The 15,111-nt window shown below is 46.1% G+C and overlaps 1 protein-coding gene across 1 annotated transcript; it reads left to right on the forward strand.

Moving 5' to 3' along the window:
- Positions 1–3,996: 3,996 nt before the first annotated feature.
- PPP1R14D (protein phosphatase 1 regulatory inhibitor subunit 14D) lies at positions 3,997–14,415 on the forward strand (the record flags this gene model as incomplete). The annotated part of the gene is made up of 4 exons (XM_080675825.1): positions 3,997–4,251; positions 13,589–13,672; positions 13,871–13,903; positions 14,092–14,415. The coding sequence occupies 4 exons, from the start codon at positions 3,997–3,999 to the stop codon at positions 14,155–14,157; spliced, it is 438 nt and encodes a 145-aa protein (XP_080531951.1). The 3' UTR covers positions 14,158–14,415.
- Between the last annotated feature and the right edge of the window lie 696 nt (positions 14,416–15,111).

Raw genomic sequence — 15,111 nt, forward strand, 5'->3', positions numbered from 1 at the left:
GTTCAGAGAGGCTCCATCCGTGAACCTGTCTATGTCTCTATGTCTGTATAGGCATCCATGCATATTTATGTTCTCAATTAACGTTCTGTTAAAGATTACCCCCTAAATACCTCTCTAATCTCTCCATTTCTTACTATCAGCAACACTACCTCCCCTCGTCAAGCCTTACAGCAATGGCCTCTTAACTGGTCTCCTCCAGCACTTCGGCACCCTCTGATCCTCTATCTATTCAATGGCCAGGGTGATCTTTTAGAAATTTAAATCGGAATATGTCAGCCTGCCCAACCACCATTGCTTAAGATTTTGCAGTGATTCCCAAGGCTCTTAGAATAGAGATAAAACACCTTAACATGATTCACCAGGCCCTGTGTAGATACTTTCACACCTTCTGCTCATGGCCCCCCTCCTTTCTGTTCCAATCCCTTGGACTCTCTGTCCTTTGTCCTTCTTGTCACAGAGGCTTTGCATATGGTCTGCCTTCTGCCAGGTCCACTCCTGCTGGCCCTTATGCCTAGTTCACGCCTACTCATCCTTTAGAATTCAGTTCAAATGTTATTACTCACTACATGACACCTTATAGCACCTTTTTCTTTAGATCACTAAATACAGTTGCCATTTTATATTTATTTATTAGCTGATTAATGTTTGTTTATTTTTATACTAGATGGTGAGTTCCATAAAGGCAGGAACTGTGTCTCTTTTGGATCACCCATCCTGGTGCTGAGCATAGTATTTGGCCTGCTAGAGGAGCTCATAAAGTCTTTGTTAAGTGAATGAGGTGATGAATGAACAAAACCCACTGACTCCTCTGATCTGCTTCCTTTTCCTTAAAGGGCCTTCAAATCCTTCAGAAGACAGGAAACAGCAGAGAGAGGGGACTATCATAATGACTGCCCATCACAGTGTCAAAGCAACAGGAGAGTCTACAGGATGCACTTTAGAGGCCTCCCTATCCTTGCTAATTTCCACCCTTTTCCAAGGAGGCCCAGGAAGGAAGTCACTGGGAAGTCCCAGGGCCAGCCTTTCTGATGCAGAGCCTCACCAGAAAGGCAGGGAGAATGGGAAGGCGGAGAAAGGAAGGGAATGGATGTCTACGAAGAAGGGACTCTTTTTGAACACCATGCTAAATGTTTGTATCTATCATCTCATTTAATCCTCCCCGAACCCCATTTTGCAGATGAGAAAACAGACTTAAAGAGCTTGTGAAACCGATGCAAGGCAAAGCTGAGTTCGAACTCAGATCTGTCAGTCTTCCTTCAATGCCTGGGTTTTTCCAGGGCCTAAAATTGGACCTAAAGACTCATCGGTTGGCCTCTGTCTAAAGCTGTCTTTTAGGAGTCCGTGTACAGTATGATGGTTGAAGCCCATACATTGGAAACAGAAACTCAACATAAAGGCAACTGCTACCAGACCTCAAAAGTAATATATAAACAAAAATTGCAATGTGGAAGTAAAGGAGATGGAGTTAGTGTGAGGGGGTTAATTTCTCATCCTTCAGATTAAGGAGAGAAGAGATACTGTCTAAAATGGACAAATTTATGGTGTTGCATAAAAGGATAATGGTGATCACAGGAGAACTAAAGACAAGCTGTTGATGGCAGTTGCCTCTGGGGAGAGGAGTTGGAGAAAGAACAGAAAGTTTCACTTTCATTTGTTTGTCCTTCTGAGCTTTTCATTAAAAAAAAACACAAAATTAATCCTGGCCGTGTAGCTCAGTTGGTTAGAGTATTGTCCTGATACACCAAGGTTGTGGGTTTGGTCCCTGGTCAGGGCACATACAAGAATCAACCAATCCTATATAATAAAAGAGTAATATGCAAATTAACCATCACTCCGCTACACCCACAAAGCCATGCCCACCAGCCAATCAGAAGCGAATATGCAAATAAACCCTACCAAGATGGCTACAGCCACAGAGAGCAGGAGGGAGGCTTGGGTTTCCCCGGCAATGGAGGAAGCCAAGCTTTCCACCTGCCCTTGCCGGCCTAGGCCTCCACTCAAGGCTACAAAGTTTCAATGATAGAAGATACATAAACCCAAATAGAAATGGCGGCAGCCATGGAGCTAGAAAGAGCAGGAGGCTAGGGTTGCCCCGGTGATGGAGGAAGCCAAGCTTTCCGCACATCCGGGCCCAGGCTTCGCTTAAGGCTACAAAGTTTCAATTATAGAAGATACATGAATCCCCCCAAAAATGGCTGCCACCATGGAGCAAGCAGAAAGCTTGGCTCTGCTCCAGGCTACAAAGTTTCAATTGTAGAAGATAAATAAACCCCAGATACCAGGGCCTCCACTTGGGTCGCTGGGGGGTGTGGCCGGCCTGCAAACCACCACAGGCCCCTCACCCAGGCCGCCCCATGCCCCAAGGGAACCCCCACCCTGATCCGGGACACCCTTCAGGGCAAACCAGCTGGTCCCCACCTGTGCACCAGGCCTCTATCCTATCTAATAAAAGAGTAATATGCAGATTGACCATCACTCCAACACACAAGATGGCTGCCCCCATGTGGTCAAAGATCCTGCCCCCATGTGGACACAAGATGGCCACCACAAGATGGCCAGCAGGGGAGGGCAGTTGGGAGGAACCAGGCCTGCAAGGGAGGGCAGTTGTGGGCGATCAGGCCAGCAGGGGAGGGCAGTTGGGAGGGACCAGGCCTGCAAGGGAGGGCAGTTGGGGGCGATCAAGCCTGCAGGGGAGGGCAGTTAGGGGTGACCAGGCCTGCAGGGGAGGGCAGTTAGGGGAAAACAGGCTGGCAGGGGAATAGTTAGGCATCAATCAGGCTGGCAGGGGAGTGGTTAGGGGGTGATCAGGCTGGCAGGCAGAAGCAGTTAGGGGCAATCAGGAAGGTATGCAGGCGAGCAGTTGGGAACCAGCAGTCCTGGATTGTGAGAGGGATGTCCGACTGCCCGTTTAGGCCCTATCCCACTGGTATCAGGCTTAAATGGGCAGTTGGACATCCCTCGAGGGGTCCCAGACTGGAGAGGGTGCAGGCTGGGCTGAGGGACCCCCCCCCCCGTGCACGAATTTCGTGCACCAGGCCTCTAGTAAATGCATAAATGGAACAACAAATAGATGTTTCTCTCTCCCTTCCTTTCTCTAAAAATCAATTTAAAAAAATTAGTGTTCTGTAACTTTTCTAAAAATTTTAGATATTTTTGTTACAAAGGAGTAAACAAACAAAAACATCATTCCTTTAGAATGCAAGCATGTGTAGAAGTAGTAGGCCTTGACACCTGGGTAAAAGTAAGTCTGCAGGTTTCCTCTGTCAGGAAGGACGTGAGTCAGGGGAGGGTCATGTGATGATAAACATGGCTTCCTAAGCAGTTGCCTCTGGGAAAAGGGAATTGGAGACAAGCTTGATAAATTTGCCTTTGCAAGCACACGGGGCCCGGCTAACACAAGAGCTCCCCTCCCCTCACATATTCCTAAAGGCAGCTAACATGCAGACACACCCAGACACAAGAGGGCACTGACCCCATGAGTTCCACAGATAAGCACCCCTCTGAGCAGTGCCATACTCTGAGCAGGAGCTCCTGCCTGCCAGGGACACTGCTCCTGCAGGTTCCGTCCGACCCCAGGTAGATCAGGTCCCAGGCGGTGGAATGCAGCAGGTTCTCGGATGAGTGTGACTCTGGTCCTGTCTCAGAGTTGGTCACAGAGCACAGATCACAGCCCCACATCCCTCAGGGCCCAAGGGCCCCTTCCCCCTCCTGAGGCATGGCACCCTCTTGACCTTTGCTCATTTGCTGCTTATGTCACATTGAGCCTCTACAGCTGCTAGAAAGGGAGGCTAGGGCACAGCTCAGCTCAGGAGTGCCATTCACTGGCAGCCAGGAGCCAGGAGTCTGGCATTTCCAGTACCTGTTGTTGATCTTTGACCCCCGCCCCTCCCACCTTTCTTCCCTGCTGGTCTCTCCTGTTTTCGGTTTCCTCAGTTCCCTGGCACCCTGGCTCTGACTGGCAGTGTATCCCAGCTCCTTGCCCAGGCCATTCCTTCCATGCTGTCTTCAAACCCTGTCACCTGCACCTCTCCCAACCCTGACAGGGAGAACTCAAGTAAGAAGGTCCAGTGGGCTTCTGGGAAGAGGAGGACGTCATCCACAGACTCAGAGTCAAAGTCCCACCCCGACCCGTCCAGAGTGTCCAGGTCCCGGAGACCGAGCCGGCTGACGGTGAAGTATGACCGCGGGCAGCTCCAGCGCTGGGTGGACATGGAGCAGTGGGTGGATGCGAAGGTTCAGGAGCTCTTCCAGGTGGGTAGCGTGGGGGAGGGAGGAAGGTGGGGGCTTTAAGCCTGGCCAGTGAGCTGAGGAAAAGTCTGCTCTGAAACCTCAGGAGGAGCTGGAGGGTGGATGTGAGATGCTCCCATGGAGAGAACGCTTTTCCCAACGGGTGAAGCGTGAGTGTGCAGCCCAGAAATCTGGCCCCTCTGGTCTGGGCTCTGCCTCTTACTCTCTTCATAATCCGGGCATGTCTTTTACCATCTGAGACCTGGTTCCCTAATCGGTAAAACAGGGCTGTAAATGCCTGTCAACACCTCCTTTTACGACGTTTTGATGCCCAAGCAAGATAATAGAAGGGCTATTTTTTTTCTTTTATGTGTTTCTTTACTCTTATCCTCAACATATATACACGTCTAGAGCTACATTGTCCAATACTGTAGATATCAGCCATGTGTAGCTATTTAACTTCAAATTAATGAAAATTAAATAATATTAAAAGTTCAGTTTCTCAGTCACACTACCCAATAGCCCCATGTGGCTAGTGGCTACAGATATATCTGTCAGCACAGATATAGAACATTTTACTCATTTCAGAATGAACAGAACGGGACCAGAACATTAGAGTAACCGGCACTAACACCAGCAGCTGGTCTAGCTCGTCCTGGTTCTCACTGACTACCCTCAGTTCCACCCAGGGCAAAGGATGGGTTTTGTCTTAGCCCCTTGTCATGGGAAGTACTTAGCTAGCTCCACATTGGGATCCTAATGTAGTAGCAACCACTGCTTTAACAAGAAAACATTTTGAGCACTTAAGCACCTGCTAGGCACAGTGCCAACATTTGATGTGCGTTATTTCATTCAGCCCCCGCCCCCGACTCCATTAGGTAGCTACTATTTCACCCTGGAGGACATGGAAGCTTAGCGATCTTGAGTAGCTAGGAAGCTACGGTACTCAGGGCTGCAGCCAGGGCTCTGCCCGCAGAGCCTAGCACTTACTTGTGCATTTAGTGGTTCTCCACACACCTGAAGTACTTCAGGAAAAAAAACAGTGCCCCGGCTGCACCTCAACTGAATTTAATTAGAATCTGCTAGGGTGGGGCCCAGGCACTGGTCTTTTTTATAAGCTCCACAGTTGACTAGCGTGTGGCTGGCAGAGAGCCACTGCACCAAGCCAGAAACTAGAAGTCTTCCTTGTCCTCATACCGTGATCCTTATTTCTCCTCTTTCTTGACTCAGTCCTTTTCTCTCTCTCTCTCTCTCTCTCTCTCTCTCTCTCTCTCTCTCTCTCTCTCTCTCTCCCCTCTCTCTTTCTTGTGGGAAGCAAGGGCCTGTGATTCTTCCAGGAAAGGGCTGTGCCAGCAGCTCTGTGGTTGGGTGGGGAGGAGTCGTCCATGTGGCCCAAGCGGCCTTGTGAGGCTCCCTGGGTCATGTGTCTGCTTGGTCCAGGTGTTGACCGTGTTCCCTGCTGCATCCTGGGGCAGGTTGCAGATGTCCTGACGCTGGGAGCGGGAGAGGCAAACTTTCCTGGCCTGAGTCTGCTCTGACCTTGCAGGACACCTCGCCTGCCGGTCACTACTGCCAGCACCCTCTCTCTGGATCAGTTTCAATTTCAGATTGTTGTGCACTTGCATGAAAAGTCTCATATTTCAGACACCTCAGGGCAAGTCCTTCTGGGCATCAAAGGAAGATACTAGCCAAAACTTGTTTTGCAAGATTAAGGGAGCTGGGGGTGGGGGGGTCAGGCGGGGGTGGGTGGGAAGCTGTACAATAATGAGTTTATAACATTTCCAACAGGACATGTAGGAGGACCGCTCCCAGGCAATGACTGAAAAAAAATACCTGGCCTGCAGTTGCCATGGTGATTGTCCAAAGGTGCAGGTGGCAGTTCCTCTCCCAATCCCTGCTCTTTTCATCCGGAAGCAGCCAAGTGACTGGGGAAGCCCCAAGTGGCTGATCACCTTGGGCAGAGATAGAAGCAACAGAGCCTCCAGACTTACCCGACCCCAGTTCTAACTTCACAGGGCCCCTCGCCACCCACCAGGGCTCTCCTTACATGTCCACCTTAAACGGCACAACTGGAAATGGTTCCAGGGATGCATCACTACTTGTTTAGTTTTTTTAATGGGACCCAACCTTCCTTTGATGAAGGGCCCCACCTCTTCTCACAGGGTGTACAGCCTGCTTTGGGGTCTTTAGAGGAAGCAAGTCTGGATCCAACCCAAACAAACAGGTTTGGGGCGCTGGCGCTCCTGTTGTCCAGAGGGGGAGTGTGGATTTGGCTACTAAGCAGGGGCTTAAACACTTTTAAGTTTCTCCTATTTTAAAAACACTGACGTTCATCAATGTGCCCCACTCTAATTACCATCCCATAGTTCCTGTCTCCTTTACAATAAGACTACTTAAAGGATTTGTCCATACTCACATCCTTTACTTACCTTTCCCCCTCCTATCACCATTCAAACCATCAAAATCTGGCTTCTGTTCCCCCAACTCTATTGAGAGCTCCTGCCAAGGTCACCAGTCATTACCTTGGGCTAAATCTTAAATCTAATGCACACAGCAGCAGGGGAGACACTGTTGATCACCCCAGATTTTGAAACATTCCTTTCCTATGGATTTCATGACACTAGCTTTTCCTGGTGGCAGCTAGCATTTTGATGCAGCTCTTTTTAAAAATATATATATTTTTATTGACTTCATTGATGTCAGAGAGGAAGGAAGAGGGAGAGAGAGATAGAAACATTAATGATGAGAGGGAATCATTGATCGGCTGCTTCCTACATGCCTCCCACTGGGGATTGAGCCTGCAACCTAGGCATGTGCCCTTGACCAGAATCGAACCTGGGACCCTTCAGTCCACAGGCCGACGCTCTATCCACCGAGCCAAACCGCCTAGGGCTTGATGCAGCTCTTTTAGTGTGGTGAGATTTTAAGAAACAATCTATTAACCTTCCAACTTTAAAAAAATATTGCCAATGAATTTGTGAAAACAGACATTGTTAGTTCATCTCTGAACCTTACTCCATGGCTAGTCCCATGGCAGAGAGATCAGGAGGAAGGGCCTGAGTAGGGAATGGAGCTGAGAAAGGGGCCATATCTGGCAGCATCTGGCAGGGTACCGCCACATGAAATATAGAGTCATGCCCAAACTGGTTTGGCTCAGTGGATAGAGCCAAACTGCCCTCCCTTGCAGGCCTGGTTCCTCCCAACTGCCCTCCCCTGCTGGCCATCTTGTGGTGGTCATCTTGTGTCCACATGGGGGCAGGATCTTTGACCACATGGGGGCAGCCATCTTGTGTGTTGGAGTGATGGTCAATCTGCATATTACTCTTTTATTAGATAGGATAGAGGCCTGGTGCACGGGTGGGGGCCAGCTGGTTTGCCCTGAAGGGTGTCCCGGATCAGGGTGGGGGTTCCCTTGGGGCGTGGGGCGGCCTGGGTGAGGGGCCTGTGGTGGTTTGCAGGCCGGCCACGCCCCCCGGCGACCCAAGTGGAGGCCCTGGTATCTGGGGTTTATTTATCTTCTACAATTGAAACTTTGTAGCCTGGAGCAGAGCCAAGCCTTCTGCTTGCTCCATGGTGGCAGCCATTTTTTTTAGGGATTTATGTATCTTCTATAATTGAAACTTTGTAGCCTTAAGCAGAGGCCTGGGCCAGCCTTGGTGTGGGGAAAGCTTGGCTTCCTCCATCGCCGGGGGCAACCCTAGCCTCCTGCTCTTTCCAGCTCCGTGGCTGCCGCCATTTCTGTTTGGGTTTATGTATCTTCTATCATTGAAACTTTGTAGCCTTGAGTGGAGGCCTAGGCCGGCAAGGGCAAGTGGAAAGCTTGGCTTCCTCCATTGCCGGGGAAACCCAAGCCTACCTCCTGCTCTCTGTGGCGTAGCCATCTTGGTTGGGTTTAATTGCATATTTGCTCCTGATTGGCTGGTGGGCATGGCTGGTGGGCGTGGCTGGTGGGTGTAGCAGAGTGATGGTTAATTTGCATATTACTCTTTTATTAGATAGGATAATACTTTCACCCCCAACTTCTGGGATTTCAAATTACATGTATGCTAGACCACTTGATATTATCCCACAGGTCACCAAAGCTCTGTTCTGTTCCTTTTCTCCCACTGCCTAGGTTTCTTTCTTTCTGTGCTTCATTTTGACTAGTTTCTTTTGCTATATCTTCTAGTTCAACTGATCCTTTTTTCTGCAAGTATGCTGTTATTTCCATCCAGTAAATTTTTCATTTAAAATATTGTATTTTTCATCTCTAGATGTTTGGTTCTTTCTCAGATCTTCTGTTTTCATCATTACTGTGTTCATGTTTTCCTTGTCTGCTAATTCCATCATCTCTGTCATTTCTGGGTCTGATTCTATTAATTGATCTTCCTCCTAGTTTATAGGGAACATTTTCTGCTTCTTGCCATGACTAGTGATTTTTGCCTGGATACTGAATTGTAGTGTAAATTTTATGTTGTTGAGTAACTGGATTTTTTTTTCTTCCTTTAAAGAATGTTGGGCTTTATCCTAGTAGGTAGTTTAGTTACTTGTGGTTCTGCTGAGGCTTGTTTTTAAGCTCTGTTAGCATTAGTCTAGAGTTGCCTTTAATCTAGAGAATAATTTCCCCCCTAGTGAAGCGTGGCCCTTCTGAGGTCTCTACTGAATCCCTGCATGATCAGTGCTGACTATCTGCTCTGGCTGGGTGGACTTTGATTTGTCTCCACACCTCTGTGAGGTCTGGGAACTGTTCATCTCTGTGCTTTCGGTATCTCATGGAGCCTGGCTTTGTGAAGTTTTACCCTACGAATGTGCATCTTGTGTTCAGCAGACTTAAGAGACCCTCTTATGTAGATTTCTGAAGGTTATTTTCTTTATAACTCCCTCCTCTCCAGAACTTTGTCCAGCAAATTCCAGTCACCTCAACCCTGAATTCTGATCTCTGTCATATCAACTTAGCAAGACCACTGTGCTCTGCTTGGAATCTCCCTCTCAGCTCTGTTTTCTGGAAATTGCCTCTAGAAAGCATTCAGGGCAAGTATAGAGGTTACCTCTTTCACTTCCCTTCTCTCTCGGGTATTTCTGAACTACTTCTTGTCCAATATCTGAAAACACTGTTCATATATTTTTGTCTACTGTTCTAGTGCTTATGTTGGGAGAATAAATCTGGTCCCTGCTACTCCATCATGACCAGAAGTTAAATATCTGGCTAACTCTTACTCAGCCTTCTGGTCTCAGGTTAGAGGTCACTTCCTTCCAGAAAGCCTTCCTAAACCCCAGGCTTGGTTAGGTTCCCCTTCCATATTCTCCCAAAGTATCTCCTCAGCGTGCCTACCACCCTATTGCAACTGCCTTTTCACCTGTCTGTATCCCTCAGGAGACGATAAGCTTTTCAAGGACAGGATCATGTCTGTCTGTCCTGCAATTATAACCCCAGTATTCATCACAATGCTTGGTGTACAGCATTCTCTCAATAAATATGCATTAAATGAATGAATGCTGAATCAGATGAGCTAGAAACCAAGGAAGCAAAGGGGAAAGTCTGGAGCTTAGGATGAAAGAGCTGTCTTAGACACCTAGCACTGTTTAATTTGAAAAAGGAATGGAAGGACCAAAACTGTTAATTTGTCTCTGAAATCAATAAAAAATATTTTTAAAAAATCAATTATAGAATGAAGTCTACATATGAATGTACTTTGCTATAATGTATCCAATACCCCAATCAAGATATGGGACATTTCCATAGTCCAAAAAGTTCCTCCAATAGCCTTTACCTTTAGTTAAATTACACAACTTGATTACTTAGTACATCTATTTCTATTATGTCTATGAAAACAGTGCCAGGGTTCTAAGTTAGCCCTTTCACAGTAACATGTAAGCTCTTTGAGGGCAGGTTCTTTGTTTTGTTCACTGAATTTCCCAAGTTCACAGTAGCCACTTGACACATATTTATTATTATCCCAAAGGATTAATAATCAAATGAAAAAGGTGAAGTTTGTAAAGGCGAATATAAAATATCCAAATCAATATGGAAAGAACTTGTTAAGCATAAAATAAAAAGGAAGCAAAACCTAAACTGGAAAAGATCATTAGATTTAACTATTTCAACACATACACTATTTCCCCAAACCCTTCTGAACAAATGATATTTCTATCATATGTGGAATGCTAGGGTTAATCTTATTTTTTTAATCAGTAAGAAAAAACTGAACAAACCTAATAGAAAAATGGATAAGGCAGCAGTTCTTGAAGTGTGTTCTGGTGACTCCAGGAGTTCCCAAGACCATTTCAGGGGGCCCATGATTATTTTCACAATAATACTAAGATGATATTCGCCTTTTTCACTATGTTGACACTTGTACTGATGATGCAAAAGCAATGACAGCTCTTAGAATGAATCAATAAAGTGACACCATGCACCCCTATGTTCATTGCAGTGTTATTTACAATAGCCAAGATCGGGAAGCAGCCCAAGTGTTCACTAGTAGATGAGTGGATAAGGAAGCTGTGGTGTATTTACACAATGGAATACTACTTGGCCATAAAAAGAAGGAAATCTTACCTTTTGCAATAGCATGGATAGATCCGGAGAGTATTATGCTGAGTGAAATAAGCCTGTCAGAGAAAGTCAAGTACCATATGAGTTCACTTATATGTGGAATCTAATGAACAAAATTAACAAACAAAATATAAATAGACTCATAGATATAGAGAACAGACTGACAGATGTCAGAGGGGAGGGGCACTGGCAGGCTGGGTGAAAAGGTGAAGGGATTAAGAAAAAAAGAAAAAAACCCTCATAGATACAGACAACAGTATGGTGATTACCAAAGGGAGAAGGGATGGGAGGATATAGAAGAGGGTAAAGGGGGGGATAAATGGTGATGGAAGGAGACTTGAACACACAATACAATACACAGAATATAGAATTGTACACCTGAAATCTATTTAATTTTGGTAACCCATGTCACCTCAATACATTAAAAAGTGACACCAACCTGTACTAGTAATCATGTTCTTCACCACCACACCACTTTCACTTACGGAAGTCCTGATGAAGCAGTAAAAATTATTAAGTTTATTACATCTTGGCCCTTGAGCTCCCATCTTTTTTAGAAAATAGACTTTGATTTTTAGGGCAGTTTTAGGTTCACAGCAGAAGTGAGCAGAATGTACAGAGTTCCATTATTCCCCGTCCCCACACATGAATAGTCTCCCTTACTATCAACGTCTCCCACGAGAGCAGTGCACTTGTTACAGCTGATGAATTTATACCAGCACATCGTAATCACCCGAAGTCCATATTTTATATTAGGATTCACTCTTGGTGTTATGCATTCTATGGTTTTGACACATGTATATTGACATGTATCCACTATTATAATATCATACAGAATAGCTTCACTGCCCTGAAGATTCTCTGTGTATCACCTATTCATCCCAGCCACCCCACAACCCTGGTGACCATTGACCTTTTCACTGTCTCTATAGTTTTGCCTTTACCAAAATATCATATAGTTAGAGTTATACAATCTGTAGACTTTTTAGATTGGCTTCGTTCACTTAGTAATATGCACTTAAGGTTCCTCCATGACTTTTCATGGCTTGACAACTCATTTTGCTTTAATGCTGAGTAATATTCCATTGTCTGGACGTACCACGGTTTATTATCCTTTTACCTAACGAAGGACATCCTTGTAACATCCAAGTTTCGGCAATTATGAATGAACTTCCTATAAATATTTGTGTGCAGGTTTTTGTGTGGCAATGTTTTCAAGTCATTTGGGTAAATACCAAGGATCACACTTGCTGGATTGTATGGTAAGACTGTGTTTAGTTTTGTAATAAACAGACTGTCTTCCAAAGTGACTGTACCACTTTGTATTCCCACCAGCAATGAATGTGAGTTCCCGTTGCTCTGCATCCTCACCAGCATTTGGTGTTGTCAGCGTTTTAGATTTCTTGCCATTTTAATAGGTGTGCAGTGGTATCTAATGGTTGGTTTAATTTGCAATTCCCTAATGACATGTAATATTGAGTATCTTCTCAGCTGTTATTTGCCATCTGTGTATCTTCTTTGGTGAGGCATCTGGTCAGATCTTTTGCCCATTTTAAATTGTCCTTTTCTTATTTATGAGTTTCTAAGGTTCTTTGTATATTTTGGGTAACAGTGTTTTTTTATCAGATATATCTCTTGCAAATATTTTCTCCCAACCCGTGGCTTGTCTTCTTATTCTTTTGAGCTTCTTTCATCATCAATTTTATAATCTCAGTAGTTAATTTTTTTCAATGACTATAATAATGTTAAAAATATGTATCTTTATTGATTTCAGAGAGAAAGGGAGAGGGAGACAGAGAGAGAGAGAGAGAGAGAAGCATGGCGAGAGAGAGAATCATTGACCGGCACACCCCCTACTGGGGATCGAGCCTGCAACTCCGGCATGTGCCCTTGGCCAGAATCGAACCTGGAACACTTCAGTCCACAGGCTGACGCTCTATCCACTGAGCCAAACCAGCTAGGGCGACTATAATAACTTTTAAAGATAGCTTTATTTCAGATACCATATAATTCACCACTCAAAGTGGGAAATTTTATATTTTAAATATCTTCAAATGGTTGTACAACCACCACAATCTAATTTTTGGCCTTTTTATCACCCTTAAAAGAAACCCTGATCCATTAGCAGTCATACCTCATTCCCTACCGCCACCATTTCCAGCCCTAAGAAACCACTAATCTACTTTGTGTCTCCATAGATTTATCTATTCTGGACATTTCATACAAATTGAATCATAATATGTAGCCTTTTATAACTGGTTTCTTTCACTAACAATGTTTTCAAGGTTCATCCATGTTGTAGCATGAATCAGCGCTTTGTTCCTTTTATTGATGAGTAACATTGCATGGCTACATCATATTTCATTTATCCATTCATCAGTTGGTGGACATTTGGGTTGTTTTAGACTTTTTGGCTAGTATAAATCATGCTGCTATGAATGTTCATGAGAAAATTTTTTGTGTGGACATATGTTTTCATTTCTTTTGGGAATACACCTAGGAGTGGAATTGCTGGGTCAGATGATAAAGATATATTTAACATTTTAAGGAACTTTTCCAAAGCAGCTGCACCATTTACATCTCTACCAACAATATATATAAAACTGTTGAAATTAAAACAGACACTCTTTTTAAAGACTTCTAGGGCTGTTCCGGTAGATCACAGTAGGTGTCCAGTAACTGTTATGGAAGGATGAATGCATGGTTTGAAGATGAGAGGAACTGGACATGGAAAATAGAGTGGGGAATGGGTGAGCCCCTGACAGTAACTTTCACTCCAGCACTAGCTGGCCAGGCCTCTCTGAGCCCCATGTGATTCCCAAACAGGATCAACCAACCTCTTCTGATCTGGAGATTGACCTGGAAGCTCTCATGGAACTATCCACAGAGGAGCAGAAAACTCAGTTGGAGGTGGAATGGGGTCTGGGCCCTGGGGCCAGGGGTTGGGGTTGGAAGCTGGGCTTGGACTAAGGGGAACCTAGGAACCCAGGTTCTGCCTCCTTGGGTGGAGTGGGAGAACCAAATCAGAGGGAATTCCTGGAAGACTGAGTGGGGGCTTGTGGGAAAGTGCGGTGGCTCAGGACCCACTGTCTGCTCTCTTCTACCCAGGCTCTTCTCCGAGACTGTCCCAGCCCCACAGAGGTAAGGATGCTTTGCTCTTCTGGGGGTAAGAGGAGGCCCAGTGGGGAGGAAACTAATGAAAGGAAAGCTTGGGCCTGCATCTTTCCCCCCTTCACTGGCTCTAGGAGGTGGGGTAAGGGAGATATTAGGGAGGACAGTATGGTGGTGGGTGTGACTCCATGCCTTAATCTCACCCATTTCTTCTTCAGCCTTTTATCTCAGAACTGCTCAGTCAACTCAAGAAACTCCGGAGACTCAGTCGGCCTCAGAAATAAGACTTGTGAGACTATGTTTAGCAGCCTCAGCACTGTCAGGCCTGCCCCGAGCCTCTGGATCCTGGGCTAAGAGGGAAGTGGATCCTTGGGACATGGACAAGGAACATTGGAAGATGAGGAGGTCACATGTGGCCACCCCTGTTGTATGTACAATCACAGCTAGTTCTCGTCAGTTGGGCTTTCTGGGGGCCAGTCATGGCTGTTGCCCAGTGTTTTCCTTGACAGCCAAGTGGATAAAACCTTTAGGAGTCCCAGCTGAATGGAGTGTGGAGCATATCTGTGCTGAGGGGTGGGAGAGGGAGAGGGTGAAGTGCTTTACCAGGAGGCGAGCATCCTGGTACACTCTATCCTCACACCTTACCATCCATCCATCCATCCATCCATCCATCCATCCATCCATCCGATCTTTGAGAATTTAAAAATGGAGGTCAGAGTTCTGCCTCAGAGATCACAATTCTAGCAAGGCCCTGAGGCTAAGACACAAAGCATCCTGTCATCATCAACAGGAGCCCAAGTGGCAAAGACTAGTTTTGAATCCCAGAGGAGGCAACAGGAAAAAGCAATCTGGGTCTGGGACATCAGGGAAGGCTGAAACCTCCTCCCCCGCTAGGTGAGGCAGGAGGCCCCAGGCCGAGGACTCTTTTCAGAGATGGCTCCAGCCAGGGGAAGAGGAAAAGCAGGGGCTAAGCAGAGAGGGATAGGGTTCAGGCTAAGAGGCCAGGGGTCAAGTCAGGAGGGAGTTGCTAGCAACAGACACTGAGTCAGAATGGCAGGCAGGTTGGGACAGGAGCCCTGGAAGTTAGTACCCTTTGGGAATAAGGCAGGAAGCAGGTGTGCTTCCATTGTTTGTGCATGCAGCATCTGAGTACTAGAGGCCGAGAATCCACGACAGTGGGGGCTGGGGCTAAGTTGGGCTGCCCAGAGCAGGACCCACACTTCTGTTTAGTTGAACAA

The sequence above is a fragment of the Plecotus auritus genome (genome assembly GCF_963455305.1).
Source record: "Plecotus auritus genome assembly, chromosome: 1".
Taxonomy (NCBI): Eukaryota; Metazoa; Chordata; class Mammalia; order Chiroptera; family Vespertilionidae; genus Plecotus; species Plecotus auritus.